Source organism: Emericellopsis cladophorae (assembly GCF_022114955.1).
Source record: "Emericellopsis cladophorae strain MUM 19.33 chromosome Unknown NODE_137_length_16301_cov_109_706176, whole genome shotgun sequence".
In the NCBI taxonomy this organism is placed as follows: Eukaryota; Fungi; Ascomycota; class Sordariomycetes; order Hypocreales; family Bionectriaceae; genus Emericellopsis; species Emericellopsis cladophorae.
The window spans coordinates 1-15,371 of NW_026251062.1; the positions used below are offsets into that span (position 1 = coordinate 1).

Sequence of the window (15,371 nt, forward strand, 5' to 3'; positions counted from 1 at the left end):
TGTGACATGGGAACATGTGCACTACGTCATCCTTGAGTCAGGAGCAAAGATGATTAGAAGTGGGGTTATTTACGGAGTACAGAGGGAGAGAATGAGTGCTCCTGACTTGATTCAAGGGTATTGAGTCTATTGACCTCTACTATTCAAGGGTCTCAACACGCGACAAAGCCCTCATTGAGGCCTTATTCAATCAACTCAATAATGCACAAATTTCAGCTGCGTATTTCAGCTAGCGAATAGGCTTTCAAATGGCGATTTGATGCCTGAGGGCGCAGCGCTCGCTACCAAGATGAATTTCCTCTTGACGGAGTGCGGGGCCTGATCGGCGGGTGAGTCCAACAAAGTGGTCTAGGCTTTACGCAGAAATCTATAAATAATGGCCATGGGTTCGGGGCGGAATATGCACCCGATGGAGGAGCCTGCATTGTGAATGCAGGTTGCGCGAGAAGAAAGCCGCCTTGCGCAAGTCATGGGTACACCTGTGGAGCATGCGGAACGCTGTTAATTAGCTGCACGGATCCTTAACAAAAACGGTGGTAACTCGTGCCGCGCCTTACCCTTGCTCTCAGAATTTTCTAATAGAACGCTGGCCTTTATTAGGTAGTGGTCGATATTGTCTAGCTATGCTAGTTAGGTCACTACTAAGTACTTCTTGGTAGGTTGCGTCTATAAAGTTTGAAGCGTATCTTCTAAATCCGGTACGGCCAGGCAAAGAAGGGGCATGGTAAGTAATAGTATGCTCTGAGAAGTAACTATAAGTTAACGGAAAGGAACAAGGATAACTCGACCAACTATTAGTCCGCTTGCATCGTTAGAGTTTAAAACCAACGACAACCGCGTGCAATAAGGGGCAATGAGCAGGCACAATCACCGCTGGCGGACATTAACCACTTCTCCCAGACTCAGCCGAGGTTGCACTACAAGTGGTTATATGACCAACTGCATGGAGAAGCCTTAGCCGCAACTGGCCTCTGTTAATCTGCGTGCATGGTATCCGCCACCAAATATGTCCCCAACCAGACCGCATAAGTTAGCAGATCAGCCACAATAGCAATAATGCGTCTGCTCGCTCGTGCCATCGAACCCCATCCCCGAAACACTAATGCTTCAAGATCTCTGACATAATGACTTCCATGATAATATTGCACTCGAGGCTCCTGGCCTCTGTCCTTGCGGTCTGTGCGACTCAGATCGTGCAAGGAATGCCCACGGCCACTCCCACGTTAACACCTATACCCATAGAAAATGCGATAGGAAGACACGGCCGTGGCGGGCACATAATGGACGAGAATCCAAGTATGCCCCATGATCCAGACAAGAATCCTGATTGCTCTTGGTGGTGGGACAACGACAGGAGCATTAGTTGTGAAGACATGCCCCGCGAATAGGGCATAAGCCGCGAGGACTTTTTGGCTTGGGTAAGACATGCCGCGTCCCCCCAATAAGAGACTCAGATGGAACTGAAGTTTGCTGACGCATCGATCTACCCGCAGAATCCTTCCATCCATACGGACTGCAGTAACTTCATTGCTGGTTGCTTATACTGTGTCGAAGCACCATCTTCTCCTCCGCCGGGCAACCCGACTATTACATCCCAAGACCTAGGAACAACCACAGCCCCGGACAACGGTGTCGAGACACCACAACCCACGCAGCCGGGCATGATTAGCACTTGTGACCGCTTCTACCTTGTGCAGAAGGACGACTCATGTTCTATCATTGCCTCTAACAACGGGATCGCGCTTTAGAGTTTCGTCAGCTAAAACCCCTCCGTCATGTCTGACTGCAGTGGACTCTGGGCCGAAGTTTACGTTTGCATCCGCGTCCTCGGATACCAGTCTACTACCATCAAGCCCTCGTCCACGACATCTGCTGGCAACGGCATCTCTACCCGCAGCCTACGCAGCCAAACATGGTATAGAATTGTAACAAGTTCTACTTGGTGAGACAAGGTGACAGCTGCGCCGCAATTGCATCATCAAATTCCATTTCACAGGCACAGTTCATCTCGTGGAACCCTTCGGTTCAGTCAGACAGCTCTGGGCTCTGGGCGAACACCTATACGCCGCGCGGAGCCTTGCTCTCTGCTACAAATGGAGCACTACAGGAGGTGTGCTAGCCATCGCGTCAGATTCCTTTTTCGGCGATGATCTCAACACCCGAAAATCGTCTCAGGGCATGATTATCACCCTCATCGGCGGACCTGTGATCTGAAGGCCACCCGGCAACCCACTGTGAGCACCTCAACAACGGAAGTAGAGCTCCTAGGGCTTGAAAAAGCAGCGAAGGAAGTTCTTGGCGTGACTCACCTGTCATATCTCAGTCCTGCGCCACGTCTACGTGGCCCAGGACAGATATGGCCCAGGACAGATATGGCCCAGGACAGATATGGCCCAGGACTGAGACCCAGGTATGATGTGGGCCCAGTGCAAGGCTGATCCGAGGGTAAGGACCAGAACTTCCCTGTGCCGCAATTTCTTGGCCTTATGGCCAGTTGCTGCACTTCAGCTTCTGTAGGGATACCACTGATCTCCAGAACTAGATTTTTTTGGTTTCCCAACCTGTACCGAACTAGATAGTGATGGCCACTAGAAGCAGAAAGCATTTCATTGAAAAGGCCACGAAGCGCTGAACTTTATGGAGATATACTCTTCTTCATCAAACATGGCGCCTTTCGTCGATCTCCTCACTCCCTGGTTGGCGATTTGGACCGCCACAAACCTAGGCAGTTTTGACGTCCCCGTCGTCTGCTCGGGGAGTTGCAACACTATCAATAACACAATCAACTACGCCCAGTACACAACAGAACCGAGCTTGCGATTCCTCGCAACCACCAAACTCATACTCGCGCAATGCGAAGATCCCCAAAGTACATATAGACGGGGGTTGCAAGTGTGCAATGAGTGCATGGACCGGAATGAGCAACATCAACAGTACCCTGATATTTGTGCCTCACTGGGGTTCAGCTCTGCTGTAAAAAGATAATTGAGGACTGAAAATCAGGGATTGGAATCGTTCTGTTTGCTTGTGGGACAGTCCTCGCCATGTATGCAGGGTAGCGTATGAAACAACCAGTCGCTCAGGCCGTCGACGTGCATTGCGTTCTTACGGACGGAACTAGTACGGCGGGACGGTGGTCAGTACTACTCGTGCCGCACCCCACCTCTCTCACCTTATGAGAGGTAGGGCGCGGCACGGGTAAGGGATTACCCTCGCGATCTCATCATTCGCAGTACCTCGGCTAATCATGGAAAGATTTAATTCATGCTGACACTTCGACAGTCAGGGAGCCATTCACGTGATCATTTTGGCGCCCGCGACACGTAGTACCTTGATGCTGCCTCAAGGCAGCAAATAAGCCAGCCATGGCGCTCGCCGCTCGACGCTCGATGCTACCTCATCGCGGGGATCGCGCCGCTCCCGACGGGGCACGCGCGGCTGTGTTCTTGCTCGACCGGAAGCACAGCGGCGCGTTTCCCATGCAGCGCGGCGACGCCTCCCAGGCCGGCGACGTATGCGGACACAACGTCGTCATTGCCACGCTGCCGGTGGGCCAGGTCAAGAAGTACTTTCCCAACCTCTGGTTCGGGCTACTTGTGGGCGTGCCGACCCTCACACATAGGAAGCGCCCACCGGATAATAGACGCACGCGGATCTGGTACGGGCCGATCCGGAGTGGCAGCCGTACGCGGCGGCGATGGCGGGGGCTTATGCGAAGGACGTCGTGGCGTAGATCGGACCGTGTGGGCGAAATAGCTCTCACCAGCGTTATGCATGATTGTTGCTCGTTCTTAGACACTCCAAACGCAAAGACAGATAAAAAAAAATAGGAGGGCTAGACATTATCGTCGCCAACCGTGGATCAGACATCACATAACCAGAGAATCGTCTCCAGCGGAGTTTTTCCAGCCCTGTGCGGTAAGTCCTAGGACACAGAGCGATAGTAGTACTCTGCAATGCCTGACTTTGACCTACGCAACGAGGGCGCATTCCCTACATTCGATGGTTTTCCAGGCGTCAACGATATTGATCTCGAGTTCTTCGATACTGATAATGGCTTTTATTACCGCCCACGGAAGCACCGGTGCTTTCTCGCGAGATCGTTGATGTAGAGACCTTCCTACGTTTGAGTCTCGACGTTGAAGACCGTGCGGGTCAGGTCACTCTGCTTATGTTCTACACCGACAGTCGCGGGAGGGAGGTGCCACCTTCTCAACTTCGTCAAGGCTATACAGTCGCCGTTCTATATGCGGAGCAACGTGGATTCCTTGATATATCAGCAGGGATTCGACACGAAGACCCCAAGTTATTGAAGATAAAGTCGCACTTCAATCAAGCCTGTCCTGCCACTGATACCATAGTTAGATCTTCCAGTCGAGCTGAAGAAGGTGCTCGAGCTCAGCGATCGCGTCCAGAACCATGCCGATACAGGCGAGGAGGGGACCACATGCCATACTTGTGGCAAAAATTCTGCCATCCTGAAGAACTGCGCACGGTGCTCCCTTTTCTGGGACTGTGGCAAGGTAAGCATATAATCAAGCCGTCCCATGCGGACGAGTGCACTGGAAGCCAAACAGGATTGCCAGGCAGTCGACTGGAAGGAGAGAGGCCACAAGGACGATTGTAAATTACTCAAAGACCCTGATCTGCAGGGCTTGTTTCGTCTCGAGTGGGGTAATTTCGAGGATTACCAAAAATTCAGCTGAACCGCGACTTGCTTCCTGTAGCTCTTGTAGGCCAGACCTTTTGAGTGGCCAAAAGACTAGAGTTCCGGGTACATCTGGCGCTGTTCGCGCAAGCAAGAACGTTGACAAAGGCATCCTTACCTTACCATCAACCGAAGTGTGATATACGATAGTGAGCAGGTCTGTCAGCTTGTGATCAGTTAAACCTCAATAGGGTTCGTGCCGCGTGAAGATATCACCTCTGACAGTCTCTCGGAGCACTAGAACACAGACACGAAGTAAGGTGAGCAGATTGTACCGTACTCGCCGGAGTTCGAAACATTAGGAGTGTGTATATATTAAGTTCTCCTTTAACCTCTAGCTCGCCTGCAATGCATCTTCTGTCGCATATAGTGTGCTTCTATACCATTCTAGCATCACTTTCTCCATCACCATCCGTTCGCAAATCACTCCAAAGATGGTCCTTCAATGGCGCCTTGGTTTATTGTCCGTATTTTATGACTATATAAGCCTTTCGCGGTAGGAAAACACAGATTGCGCTTGATTATACGTATCGATGATGTTCCGACCGCAACCGAGCCAGGACTGTCAGCATTCCATGTCACATCATAGGGACGAAAATGAGGTGGAAATATTGTCGTGTAATTTAAGGTCATTGAAATGAAGCATCCAGCGTATGTACGCCTCAACCTGGCGTAAGGGCAAGCCGATGAAAAGGCACTTTTTTCTTCACCATGTCGACGGCAGGCTTGACGTAGTCGGGAAAGATGGACCTGCCGTAGAATCCAAAGTCCTTGGACGCTGCACGCCAAGCCGTGTTCGGAGATCCCGGGCGACTATCTGCTCTAGATAGCGACTAAGTTCCCAGAGCAGAACCTTGTGCGACTTGCGGGCTTTGGACTGGGTGCATTCAGCAGGTTGCCAAGACGGGTACAACTTCTGGTGACACGCTGATACGCCAATGTCGAGAGGGTGGCGGGACATGAGTTGATGACAGAGGAAACAGGCCTTTTTGCTCGTGCCCATGAACAAAAATCTTGGAGTAAGTTCAGGGTGGTCATCATAAAAGCTCAGAAGCTGCATCTCTGCGTGAACAGTAAGCGTGAGGTGGCACGCCTTTCTGAAGCGGGATTCCGGATCATCCGTCAGCCAGACTTTTCCCAGCTGCGCAATCAGGTCTTGAGTGTCATCTTGTTCCGTCAGCCTCTGCAAGACATCGCTCAAAGCCTTCTTGTTGCCGCCGGGGGTGAATGACTGCGATGGAGGCGTCTCGATTATGCTGACATGCATCGAGGTAAATAGTGATGGTTGTTTGACAGCGAGTTTGACCATGACTTTCGCAGCAACCCAGTAACGACCCAATTTGTATATGTTGTTGATCCAGGAGGGCAGGTCTTGTCCTCCTGGACAGAAAAGTGTCTCGATCTGCTCGGAGAACGCCCACTTTGCTTGAGAAGCCCATTTTATGTGAAGCTTGAGCTTGTCGGCGGTTGCATTTGAGCCGAGAGATGCTACCGTGGAAAAGTTGTCAACCCAACGTCTAAACGAGGAGCCCTCTATATCATCTTCGGTCCGTATGACCCGCTCCACGTTTATTCTCGACGCTTTGTCATGAATAACCGCCGAGACCTCGGGTTTATTCAGTCTATCGAGAAGACTGATGATCTTATCCAAAGTCAGGTCGATGATTTGTGACAGAATAACGTCCTCCATTGCTTTGCTGGAGCTTGCTGGGAACGACAACTGGAGTCAGATCAAACTTGTTTTGGGTTGCATAGCGATGGGACTCACGGTCGTTGGCTACCGTGTTGAGGTTCTCTAAAACTTTTTCGAGCCGTTCAGATAGTTCAGGTGGAATGGCTTGGTTCCGAGCTGTGCGTAGGACTGTCCCCGGTGGCTGTCCTGTTTCCAGGCATGCAGCCGCAGCAGTCTCAGAACCTTGCCTTGATGTCGAACAAATGAGGGCGAACGAGTCCAAGAACTTTTTTTGTAGGTGCTCAAGCTTCGCTATGCCGTCTTGGGGGTGCCTATCCAGGCTGTGCACCGTAGGCTCTCCTCTCACAGGGTCCAGAAGAGACAACAGAACCTTAACCATTATGAAGCGTCTCTGCGCATCTCCAGGTTGGTTTTGTTTTTTCCCCATATCAAAGTTTGATGGTTTGGTTTAGACCTTGCGCTCGGTTCTTTCTGCTTTTTGCTCACGCCCTTTCAGTTTGCGATAGGACTGCTTAGCTGAAATGCGGGAGGGTGAGCATAAGGGTGCCGCTGTGATTCGTCGATGCACAACCCCGCACCAACATATTGGATTCTAGTTGTACTATTCATATGGCTGATGGCTTGTGTCCACTCTATTGGCCAGGAACGAAGGTCTGGCTTGACCCGTCTGCAAGGTGACGGCAAGGGCATGCACGGGCGCTCGCTGCTTTTGGCTGCGAAATAAGTATAAAAGGCAGTGCCTGAATGTGATCTTTGGGATATGAACCTTGCTACTCACAGGCGGCGTCCACAACATGAGGGCACAGATTGGGTACGCCTTCCGTGAGGGCGCCCTCGATCCTCCATTGCTTTGTGATGAGGATGCGACCAGTCCCCGGCCACTTTGTCTTGCTGGAATTGTCAATACAGCTTCCCTTTTCCCTGGTATATCCACCAAATCGTCCCGGTATTTTGACTTCGAAGGCTGGGAGCTCCGTACACATCATTCCACAATTGAACCTGCCCGACTCACCCGAACATCGGCAAACCAGCTGGCCTCAACTGCTACAGCCCCAACCCACAAAGCATGAGCTGCGGGGGTGCGACTTCCGACCATCAGTTACACTTAGACACTGATGAAACGTCGAATCGCCCGGGGTTGTGTGACAGAGACAGAGAGTATCACATCCAGACGCTCGACCTCATCAACAACAAATCACGGCAAAATATCGTGGCAACTACCGAGAATTTCTCAAACTCCAGACGGTCTAGTCATTACCGAATGGCTAAACCAACCAAAAAACGCCAACGCCTGAAATGTAATTGGAAGCACTGTCAGTTTACAGCTTCAAATTCTAGCGAGCACAAGTACGTGTCACGCCGGTGCAAGCACATGTCTCTCAATCTAAATGCCGGCTAGACAGCATCTTGACAACCACAGAATATGCCCAGCAGACAATTGCGGGTGGCGAGAGGGCAAGGAGCTCAAGGTACAGCAACGCCATGTTTGGACCCATCATGTCGATTGGGCCGTGAGAATGAACTATCCTACAATAGGAGGTAAATGCCCCTTTGCCAACTGCAACAAGTCGTACAAAAGAAAAGATTATGTGAAGAGGCATATCAAGGAGAATCATAGTTTGAAGAAAAGAACGAGAGGCGATGGTGGCTAGCACTAGCACTTCGATAGGCAGTTCAAAGCATTTGAACATACTAGTTGTTTCTGCAAGTGCGTCTTCAAGTCACTAGCACTGAGTCGATCAGCACCGGAACTGGCCTTTCATTGCCTTGTATGGGCTCAGCAATCAGAACGGATACGGGTACTATCCTGTGCTCGCCATGGTCGGTGAAAATTCAAAACAGTTTCCGTTTCTCGGCTGTGGCCGGAAAGAAGCTGCCTGATTGCGAATCAAGCTGGAAGCTCCCTACCTTCGACACTCTCCAGTATAAAGATACTCAAAGACCCTCCAATACGCTTGCAGACTTCCTTCGGAGAATGTGATCTCCCTCGACAGACTCTCTTCACATTCACTGCCGAGGATCTTCTCGAAGTATTCTCTTTGAGCTACCAAAACAAGGCTATGAGCGGGTAGCTCAAACGTGCCAAGCTGGATGTTCACATCAGAAAGGCCGCGGTTATTGAACGCCTTAACGGATTTAACGAATGCTATCACATCAAGCTAAGATAAACAACCGCACTTGCTAATCGCCGTGTCGATTGCGTCGATACAGCCCGTTTTCATCGACCCTTTGCTGTCCTTGGTATGGTCCGAAAAAAACGCCATCATGCCGGAATGGTTCTCAATATATAGAGAGGAATCAATGGTACCCACGAGTTGTTTCTTTTTCTTCGCCATATATGAATATTATGAAGAGATGATGATGAGTTGTCTGTTCATTATCCTCAGATTAGTCGAGCAGACTGCGAGAACAGAGGCGCAGCATAGCACCACGGTGCACAGTTAAAATCACCTTCCCGCACTCTTTCCGCTCTCCTAATCACACCTTACTTCTATCAGTTCACCGGCCAAGGTTGTTTTGAAAATTTCTTTCAGTAGGTTGGTCTTTGGTTTGCGATCGAGACTCCCTCCAGCCATGGCGACAAGGATCTCCCCCATATCAGAAGGTGGAGACACCAGTGTTCCCGATGCTGTAGTGCGGGCCGGCTTATGCCCCAGGGACCACAAGACATCAATCCCCGCCGACCACGAGATGCAACATCGGACCAGCATCATTGTCGGTCTCTTGTTTAAACAAAGTCCCTGTATACCACAGACTAGCCAAGTTGCGCAGGCAAGTGAGCCGCCTCATCCAAGGTCTCGTGTTCCGTGGTAGATAACAATGGGAACAAGGCTGGGCGAACCCCGCTGGTAACCGTCATTTCAGGAAACAACGTCATAATGCCGACAAGCTCGATGCGAATACTTCCCGATATCATTATGGCCTGATGCGGAAAATTGGCTTCGAGCTCCAAGAAGCTACTCAAGGTCTCGTAACCAGAATAGCTCCTGGTAGCATCCTCGACATGTGCGTGGCTCCGGGGGGTTTTCTATCAACCGCCATGGACCTGAACCCGGGCGTGGTCGTGGCATTCAGCCTTCCGACGTCCGATGTGGATATTCTGTCCTCCTACCTGAGGATAAGCGAGAATGCGTGCCATTCTTAGATATCACGATGCTCGCTGCCGATATGGGTGCTACTACAATCCTAGCGAATCATCCGGATGCGAGGGACTTCCTACCTCGCCAGATAAGAGATGACCAGCTTTTCGATCTAGTCATATGTGACGGACAAGTCCTTCGAACACACATCACATCACCATATCGAAAAGCAGGCGAACGAACCTGCCCGTCTCAGATATACCCAGCTTGCCCTTGGCCTTGAGCATCTGAAGCCAGGCGGGAAAATGCTCGTACTTTTGCAAAAAGTCGAGTCGTGGGATACGGCATATATTCTGAAGAGGCTTCAACGGATATGCATCAGTCATGTTATACAAACCAAGAAAAGGCCACACAAGGCGGTCATCATTTACATGATCGCAAGTGATGTGCAAAGTCGACACCCTGAGGCTATCCTTGCCATCAAGAAATTGAAGGCGGTGTGGCAAGCTGCGACATTTGGTTCGGATGAGGAATTCGCGAGGGCTCTTTTTGACGGATATGATAGTCCGGAGAGATTGTTGGATGAGTTCGGCTCTGAGCTGGTCAGGCAAGGCGAAGAAGCAGTGTGGGCTGTGCAAGAAGAGGCTCTTGCCAGTGCGTCTTTTATAAAAGAAGACCAGAGGGCCCACAAATAAATTGGTGGATACAATACTCAATCCTTCGCGCCCCGAGTGAAAAGTAAAGTACCGGTACGCTTGATCGAGACGTTTAGCGCCTTTGGCATCTGCTCCTCATATATGTTCGGAGAAGACGATCGTGTTACACACGAAGCCGCAGTTAGCTTCGATGTGGATAGCATTTACAGGGTTCCCCGCGAGTCTGGCCGTCGCCAAGCAAGGCATTCGTTGGCATCCTACCCAGTTGCCCGTATCGCACCTCCAGCCCGACCTTCACCTCATTCGGAGACTGACTGCCTACGACATGGCATACCGTCTATGTCCACCCTGTGGCCGCTTGCACCCTGCGAACACGAACCATTGCCGGCCTTGTCAAAATGCTGATCTTCGTGATGCTTTATGCACACATGGGTTACGAATAGCAGAGTTCTTTGCGTGCTTGAGGGGGTCTAATTTGTGGCCCTCGGTTCGGATTTTCGAGACGTAGGCCCCTGCCGTCATCGCTGAACAGATTATAGAGGCCAGGTTCAGACCTAAGCACCGCTGCAAGGGAGGTTCGCACTGTCCACTGATATTCGAAGTCGATCAACTGTCTAAAAGGGCTGCCGAGATAGTCAGCAACATTCGGGGATGTGACATTGAGTGATGGGAGGATGATAGCGCCGACTCATCCATCGGAATATAATCTGCAAGCTATCTCGTCTCAACCTTCTGTGTCTTTGCTCGTGTAAGACCTTTCCTGAACCACCTCAACTTCTGGTTGACAATTAATCACTTCTCCACTACTGAGTCTTACAGTACTCCGGACGGGACTGCTCGGGATTGGCCGGACAGCCCCGTCTTCAGCATGATCTTGGCTGCTTCTTCCATTCAGTCATTTGAGGTGGCCCTTGGCGGTTGTACTCTACTTTTATCTTTTTCCGCTTTTGAATTTGCTTGATATTCTTCTGGCGTGTCTATTCGTCGACAACTGTATTGAGCTGGAGCTGGGTTAGGGGATTGTGCTTGTACCAGCGTCTCTCACATCTGCGCCTCATCACATCCAACAGAAGTATCGACAAGGCAATCGTGCGATGGCATACATCTTCCAATGTCCGTTCGAAATTATATGTAAGGCACGCAGAGGCCTCCGAGATCTCCAGATGAGCACACTCAGAAGCTCGCACATTCCCATTATCAGTCGTTTCACGTTGCATTCGCAACTTCCAATGCGGAAACGTGCCAACACCTTGTTGACCTTCACGCCATGCATAGGGGCACGTTGAGTCTTGAGCACGCCTGTTAACCACCCGGCCATTCTCTCCAGATTCAGCATATCTTTAGGTGGAAGGAAGCAGCCGCAGTCGCTCGAGACGCCTTCCAGCACAGACCGTGATAAGATAGACTATGAGAGGACAGCATATGAGAGGCAGAATAGCGGGGGATAGCACATGCTGGCATTTTCTGGGTTCTTCTTTCCCTTCCTTCAAAGAGTCTTAGATCACTACGCAGTCCAGCAGGTGAGGAAATGAAGCATTCAGGATGTCCTTTCATGCTCCTCAGAGGCAGCAGTCGAGTCTACCTTCACCTTCAGCCCACTCAGCAACCGCTTCCACATCGCCGAGCTTTCCTACCCGCCGTCCCCTCCGTCAGTGTAGCTCGGTTTCCCACCACGATGAGCGTGGTTCTCGCACGGGTCAGGGCCACGTTCATCCGGCGCATGTCTGTCAGGAAGCCGATGTTGCGATGCTCATTGCACCGCACCGTCACAAAAACCACCACGTCCGCCTCGCGCCTCTGGAATCCGTCGACGCTGGACACCTCAATGCTCTGCGGTATCCTGGAGAGCATCCGGTTGAGAAGCTCCACTTGGCGAGAGTATGGCTTGAGTACGACTATGGAGTGAGCCGCGCCGTGGTTAGTTAGAGGAGGGACACTGGTCGTTAGGAGCTTGCAGATGTGGACGCAAAGGTCTGCTTGCCCCTTGTTCTCCTTCGAAGCCTGCCTGAGCGCCTCCCTTGCCTCGCAGTCGATAAAAACTGCTCGCCCACGGTCCGTCGCGCCCGAGCCCGTCGTCTGTGGGAATGGGAAGTCGGTCTTGTTCAGGGGCCGTGCACCACTGGTGATGCCCGATTTCAATTTGCCTTTGTAAAACTCCCTTGAGCTGAACTCACACAACGCAGGATGCATTCGGTGCTGAGTGTCCAGCATCAGCGTCTACAGGCCAGATGCAACCGTCGTTGAATCGTTGGACTCTAGATACAGCCTCTCGAACAGCGAGACGTCAAAGTCTAAGACGAGCGCTGTCTGCTTGACTGTCGGTCGAAGCTGCACGTCGTCACCGACCAGGATCACCTTGGAGCAGCTGACCAGGGGCACAAGGGAGCTCGGTTCTATCTGCTGCGATGCCTCGTCTACTATGACAATGTCAAAGGTCTCCGAGCGGAGTAGCTCGATCCCGGAACCGATGCAGATTCTAGTCTCTTATTGTGGCTGCCACACTCTAAGGATCCCCCAGCCGAGTGTCCACAGTATTGGCGGGGCCAACACACCATCTTGATTCTAGTCTCTTACTGTGGCTGCCACACGGCAGTCACATCGAGGCAAAGTGCCAACCGCGATGGCAGGGCCATCACACCCTCTCATCTCTCATCATTGTCTCTCAGAATCCACGGTGGCTGCAGCTGTCCAGGGACAGTTCCGGGGCTGTCCTAGCCGAGGGTCGTAGTGAGCTTGGTGAAGACGGACATCTCTCGGGCCTAGCCGTCGGTCATGATCTGCCGTGGCTGCCAGATAGCGAGGTTGCCAGACATATGTGGCCTGGCCCGGGGGTTCCTCACACAACGGCCCAAGAACACCGCTATATGTATCTATCAGTAAAGGCATAATCCTTTGCTGTGCGGGAAGAAGATCCAATCCCAGTGTCACAACCAATGTTCATCTTTGTGTACTGTTGCGTGATACCTACCCTTTCGGAAACACCAAATAACCCATGTGATTGATTGACAGGAAGTACACCCAGCCGCTGCAAGAAGGTGCGACTGGTATCGCAATGTCGCCCGATCACTGTGTGGCATATCACCTGATGGCACGGCCACTACGCGTCACGTTCGTGGTTGGCTATCACCAGCGAAATGGGAGTCCCGGGCAGACACAACCCAGTAGTAACCAGCAGCCTACGGGTCAATTCTCACTCGCTCTGCTTTGACGAGGAGTCTGTATGCAGGAACGCCAGTCGCAATGCCAAATGGCACGCAAAGATGCGCCTGCGATCGGACAACACGATAGCCCGAGGAATCCTAACCCTCTCGACACGCGGTGGATGCGCGAGGGGAAGCTCTGCATTACTCGGTGTAGTCGGAAGCGTGATGCCAAATAACGGTGCATCCAGCAGCGCATTTTGTCGGCACATTCCAGGATGTGCCTCAAAGGGGCTTGGCTGGTCTTGGAACTATGTCAGTCGCAGAGTCGTCCAGGCGGAAGAGAGCCATACCCAACGCAACGCTCGGAACCACAATTCGTGCCATGTTTCTGTACCCGCTTCGCAGGGTCTGAATGGGAATAGGTCGAGGAAACAGGAGACGGCCAGAAGCGAGGGAGCATGGTCTTTTAACCTCCGCGACCTTGGACCAGCGTCCCACGCTGAGCGACCGACGCATAGCTCTCGGCCACTGGAGTAGGTTCGGCTTCTGACTGTGCAGTCTTTTGGATACCGAAGCGCTTTCAGAAACGTGATCGGAAGAAGGCTTGCGCTTACCTCCTCTACTAGTCGACGGCCAATCATGGAGCACAAAGCTTCGTGGATTTCCTCAGACCGCGTAGGAGCCATGTTTAACTCGTCTCTTATCGTTCATGACCTTTTAGGCGACTAATGATATCTCTCAGATAGTGCTGCCAGTCACACTTGGGTTTTTTCTTCCAAATCCGGCCGCGGTCAAAGAGGAAGCCCTCCGGAGCGAACACAACAGGGCATCCGCAATGTAGCTTGAATATCCCCTTACAGCTCGGACACGGCTATTTGGGGACAATTGACAAACCCGATTGCTTATAACGCAGAGGTCACCCGCTGCATGGTCTTGAGAGGTGTCTGGGAGTCTTTCAATGCCTACCAGAGCTCCTGTTTGCTGCCATACGATGGAAAAACTTAGCTTCAGAAGACGAATACTTCGCCGAGTACGTAAACACCCTTCCCGACACACGCCTTTTCAAGCCGAACCGGCGCAAAGCGACCAAGGTCGACCTCAGACACGTGATCCTGATCCGCACGGTAGCAAAACGGCTCCTGATAAGCGCGTCGTCGACATGACCCGGGACTTTGGAGTGCTCCGTGGCTCGCTGGCGCACCACCGACTGATGTCCGATGATATACTCTCTCACCTTCTCCTCGTGTTGCAGAAAAACGCATAAGGTCTTAAAGAGGCCTCTCAGCTTTGCGATGAGCTGGTGTATGAGGTAAATAGGCGATGGCGAGCGGGAATACCCCCTGGTACGGCTTTCTCCCCGGCGTAGAAGACGCTCCGATTCCGCAGTGAGGCCTGTAGTAGTCGTCAGGAAACAACTGCAGTCATCCAGCTGGGTGCCTCGAGTCCTGGTCCCTCAGTGTGTCCACCCACGAACCTCTCAGCCCTAGTTCACGGCAACAATAGCGAGGTTAATCAGGGAGTTGCTCAACCTATCGATAGCATGAGGGGACCCTAGGCGCTTGACAGGACTGGGTACCTTCATACACAATCTTGCAATGGATTGATTTAAACTCAACTAATGACGAAAGATGATCTCTTAAGGTAGACTCATTATAAACCTCGCAGCGCAGGGTGCAGGGTGATCAAGTTTACCGGGTCTCGGAAGTGAGTTATTCTACAGAAATTGATACGCAAATGTAATCTATGCAAGTATCTGTCCAAACCATAGTATTCACGTTGAAGATAAGGATAGAGTGAATCGTCCATACAACCCACTCTCCATCGTCTAAGCCACTGCCCCTCAAGAATATCAAGTTTACTTTTCGTGTAGTGGGAATGAGGATAGAGAGTTTGTCATCTGCCCCCTTCACTGGACCAGACCTGTGATGAATCGCTAGCTCCCTGGCTCCAGCGTATTCATCTTCCAGAATACCACAACGGACTAACTCAGTGGTTGCCTGTTTGCGTGCCTGGTCGTGCGAAGAAGACCAACTGGGTTGGAAGTAAGACTTCTTATCGTTTTCGTGACTCGTCTCAATGGGTATCGCCAGC

General features: G+C 51.6%; 3 protein-coding genes across 3 annotated transcripts; 1 reads left to right on the plus strand and 2 right to left on the minus strand.

Annotated features, from left to right (window-relative positions):
* Positions 1 to 3,365: 3,365 nt before the first annotated feature.
* J7T54_004888 (kinesin light chain 1) lies at positions 3,366 to 4,706 on the plus strand (the record flags this gene model as incomplete). Its single annotated transcript, XM_051510613.1, has 3 exons — positions 3,366 to 3,684; positions 4,375 to 4,523; positions 4,587 to 4,706. The coding sequence occupies 3 exons, from the start codon at positions 3,366 to 3,368 to the stop codon at positions 4,704 to 4,706; spliced, it is 588 nt and encodes a 195-aa protein (XP_051358502.1).
* A 708-nt stretch (positions 4,707 to 5,414) lies between these two features.
* J7T54_004889 (uncharacterized protein) lies at positions 5,415 to 6,398 on the minus strand (the record flags this gene model as incomplete). Its single annotated transcript, XM_051510614.1, has 1 exon — positions 5,415 to 6,398. The coding sequence occupies one exon, from the start codon at positions 6,396 to 6,398 to the stop codon at positions 5,415 to 5,417; it is 984 nt and encodes a 327-aa protein (XP_051358503.1).
* Positions 6,399 to 11,736: 5,338 nt separating this feature from the next.
* On the minus strand, positions 11,737 to 13,078 carry J7T54_004890 (uncharacterized protein; the record flags this gene model as incomplete). The annotated part of the gene is made up of 4 exons (XM_051510615.1): positions 11,737 to 12,213; positions 12,312 to 12,333; positions 12,413 to 12,554; positions 13,066 to 13,078. The coding sequence occupies 4 exons, from the start codon at positions 13,076 to 13,078 to the stop codon at positions 11,737 to 11,739; spliced, it is 654 nt and encodes a 217-aa protein (XP_051358504.1).
* Between the last annotated feature and the right edge of the window lie 2,293 nt (positions 13,079 to 15,371).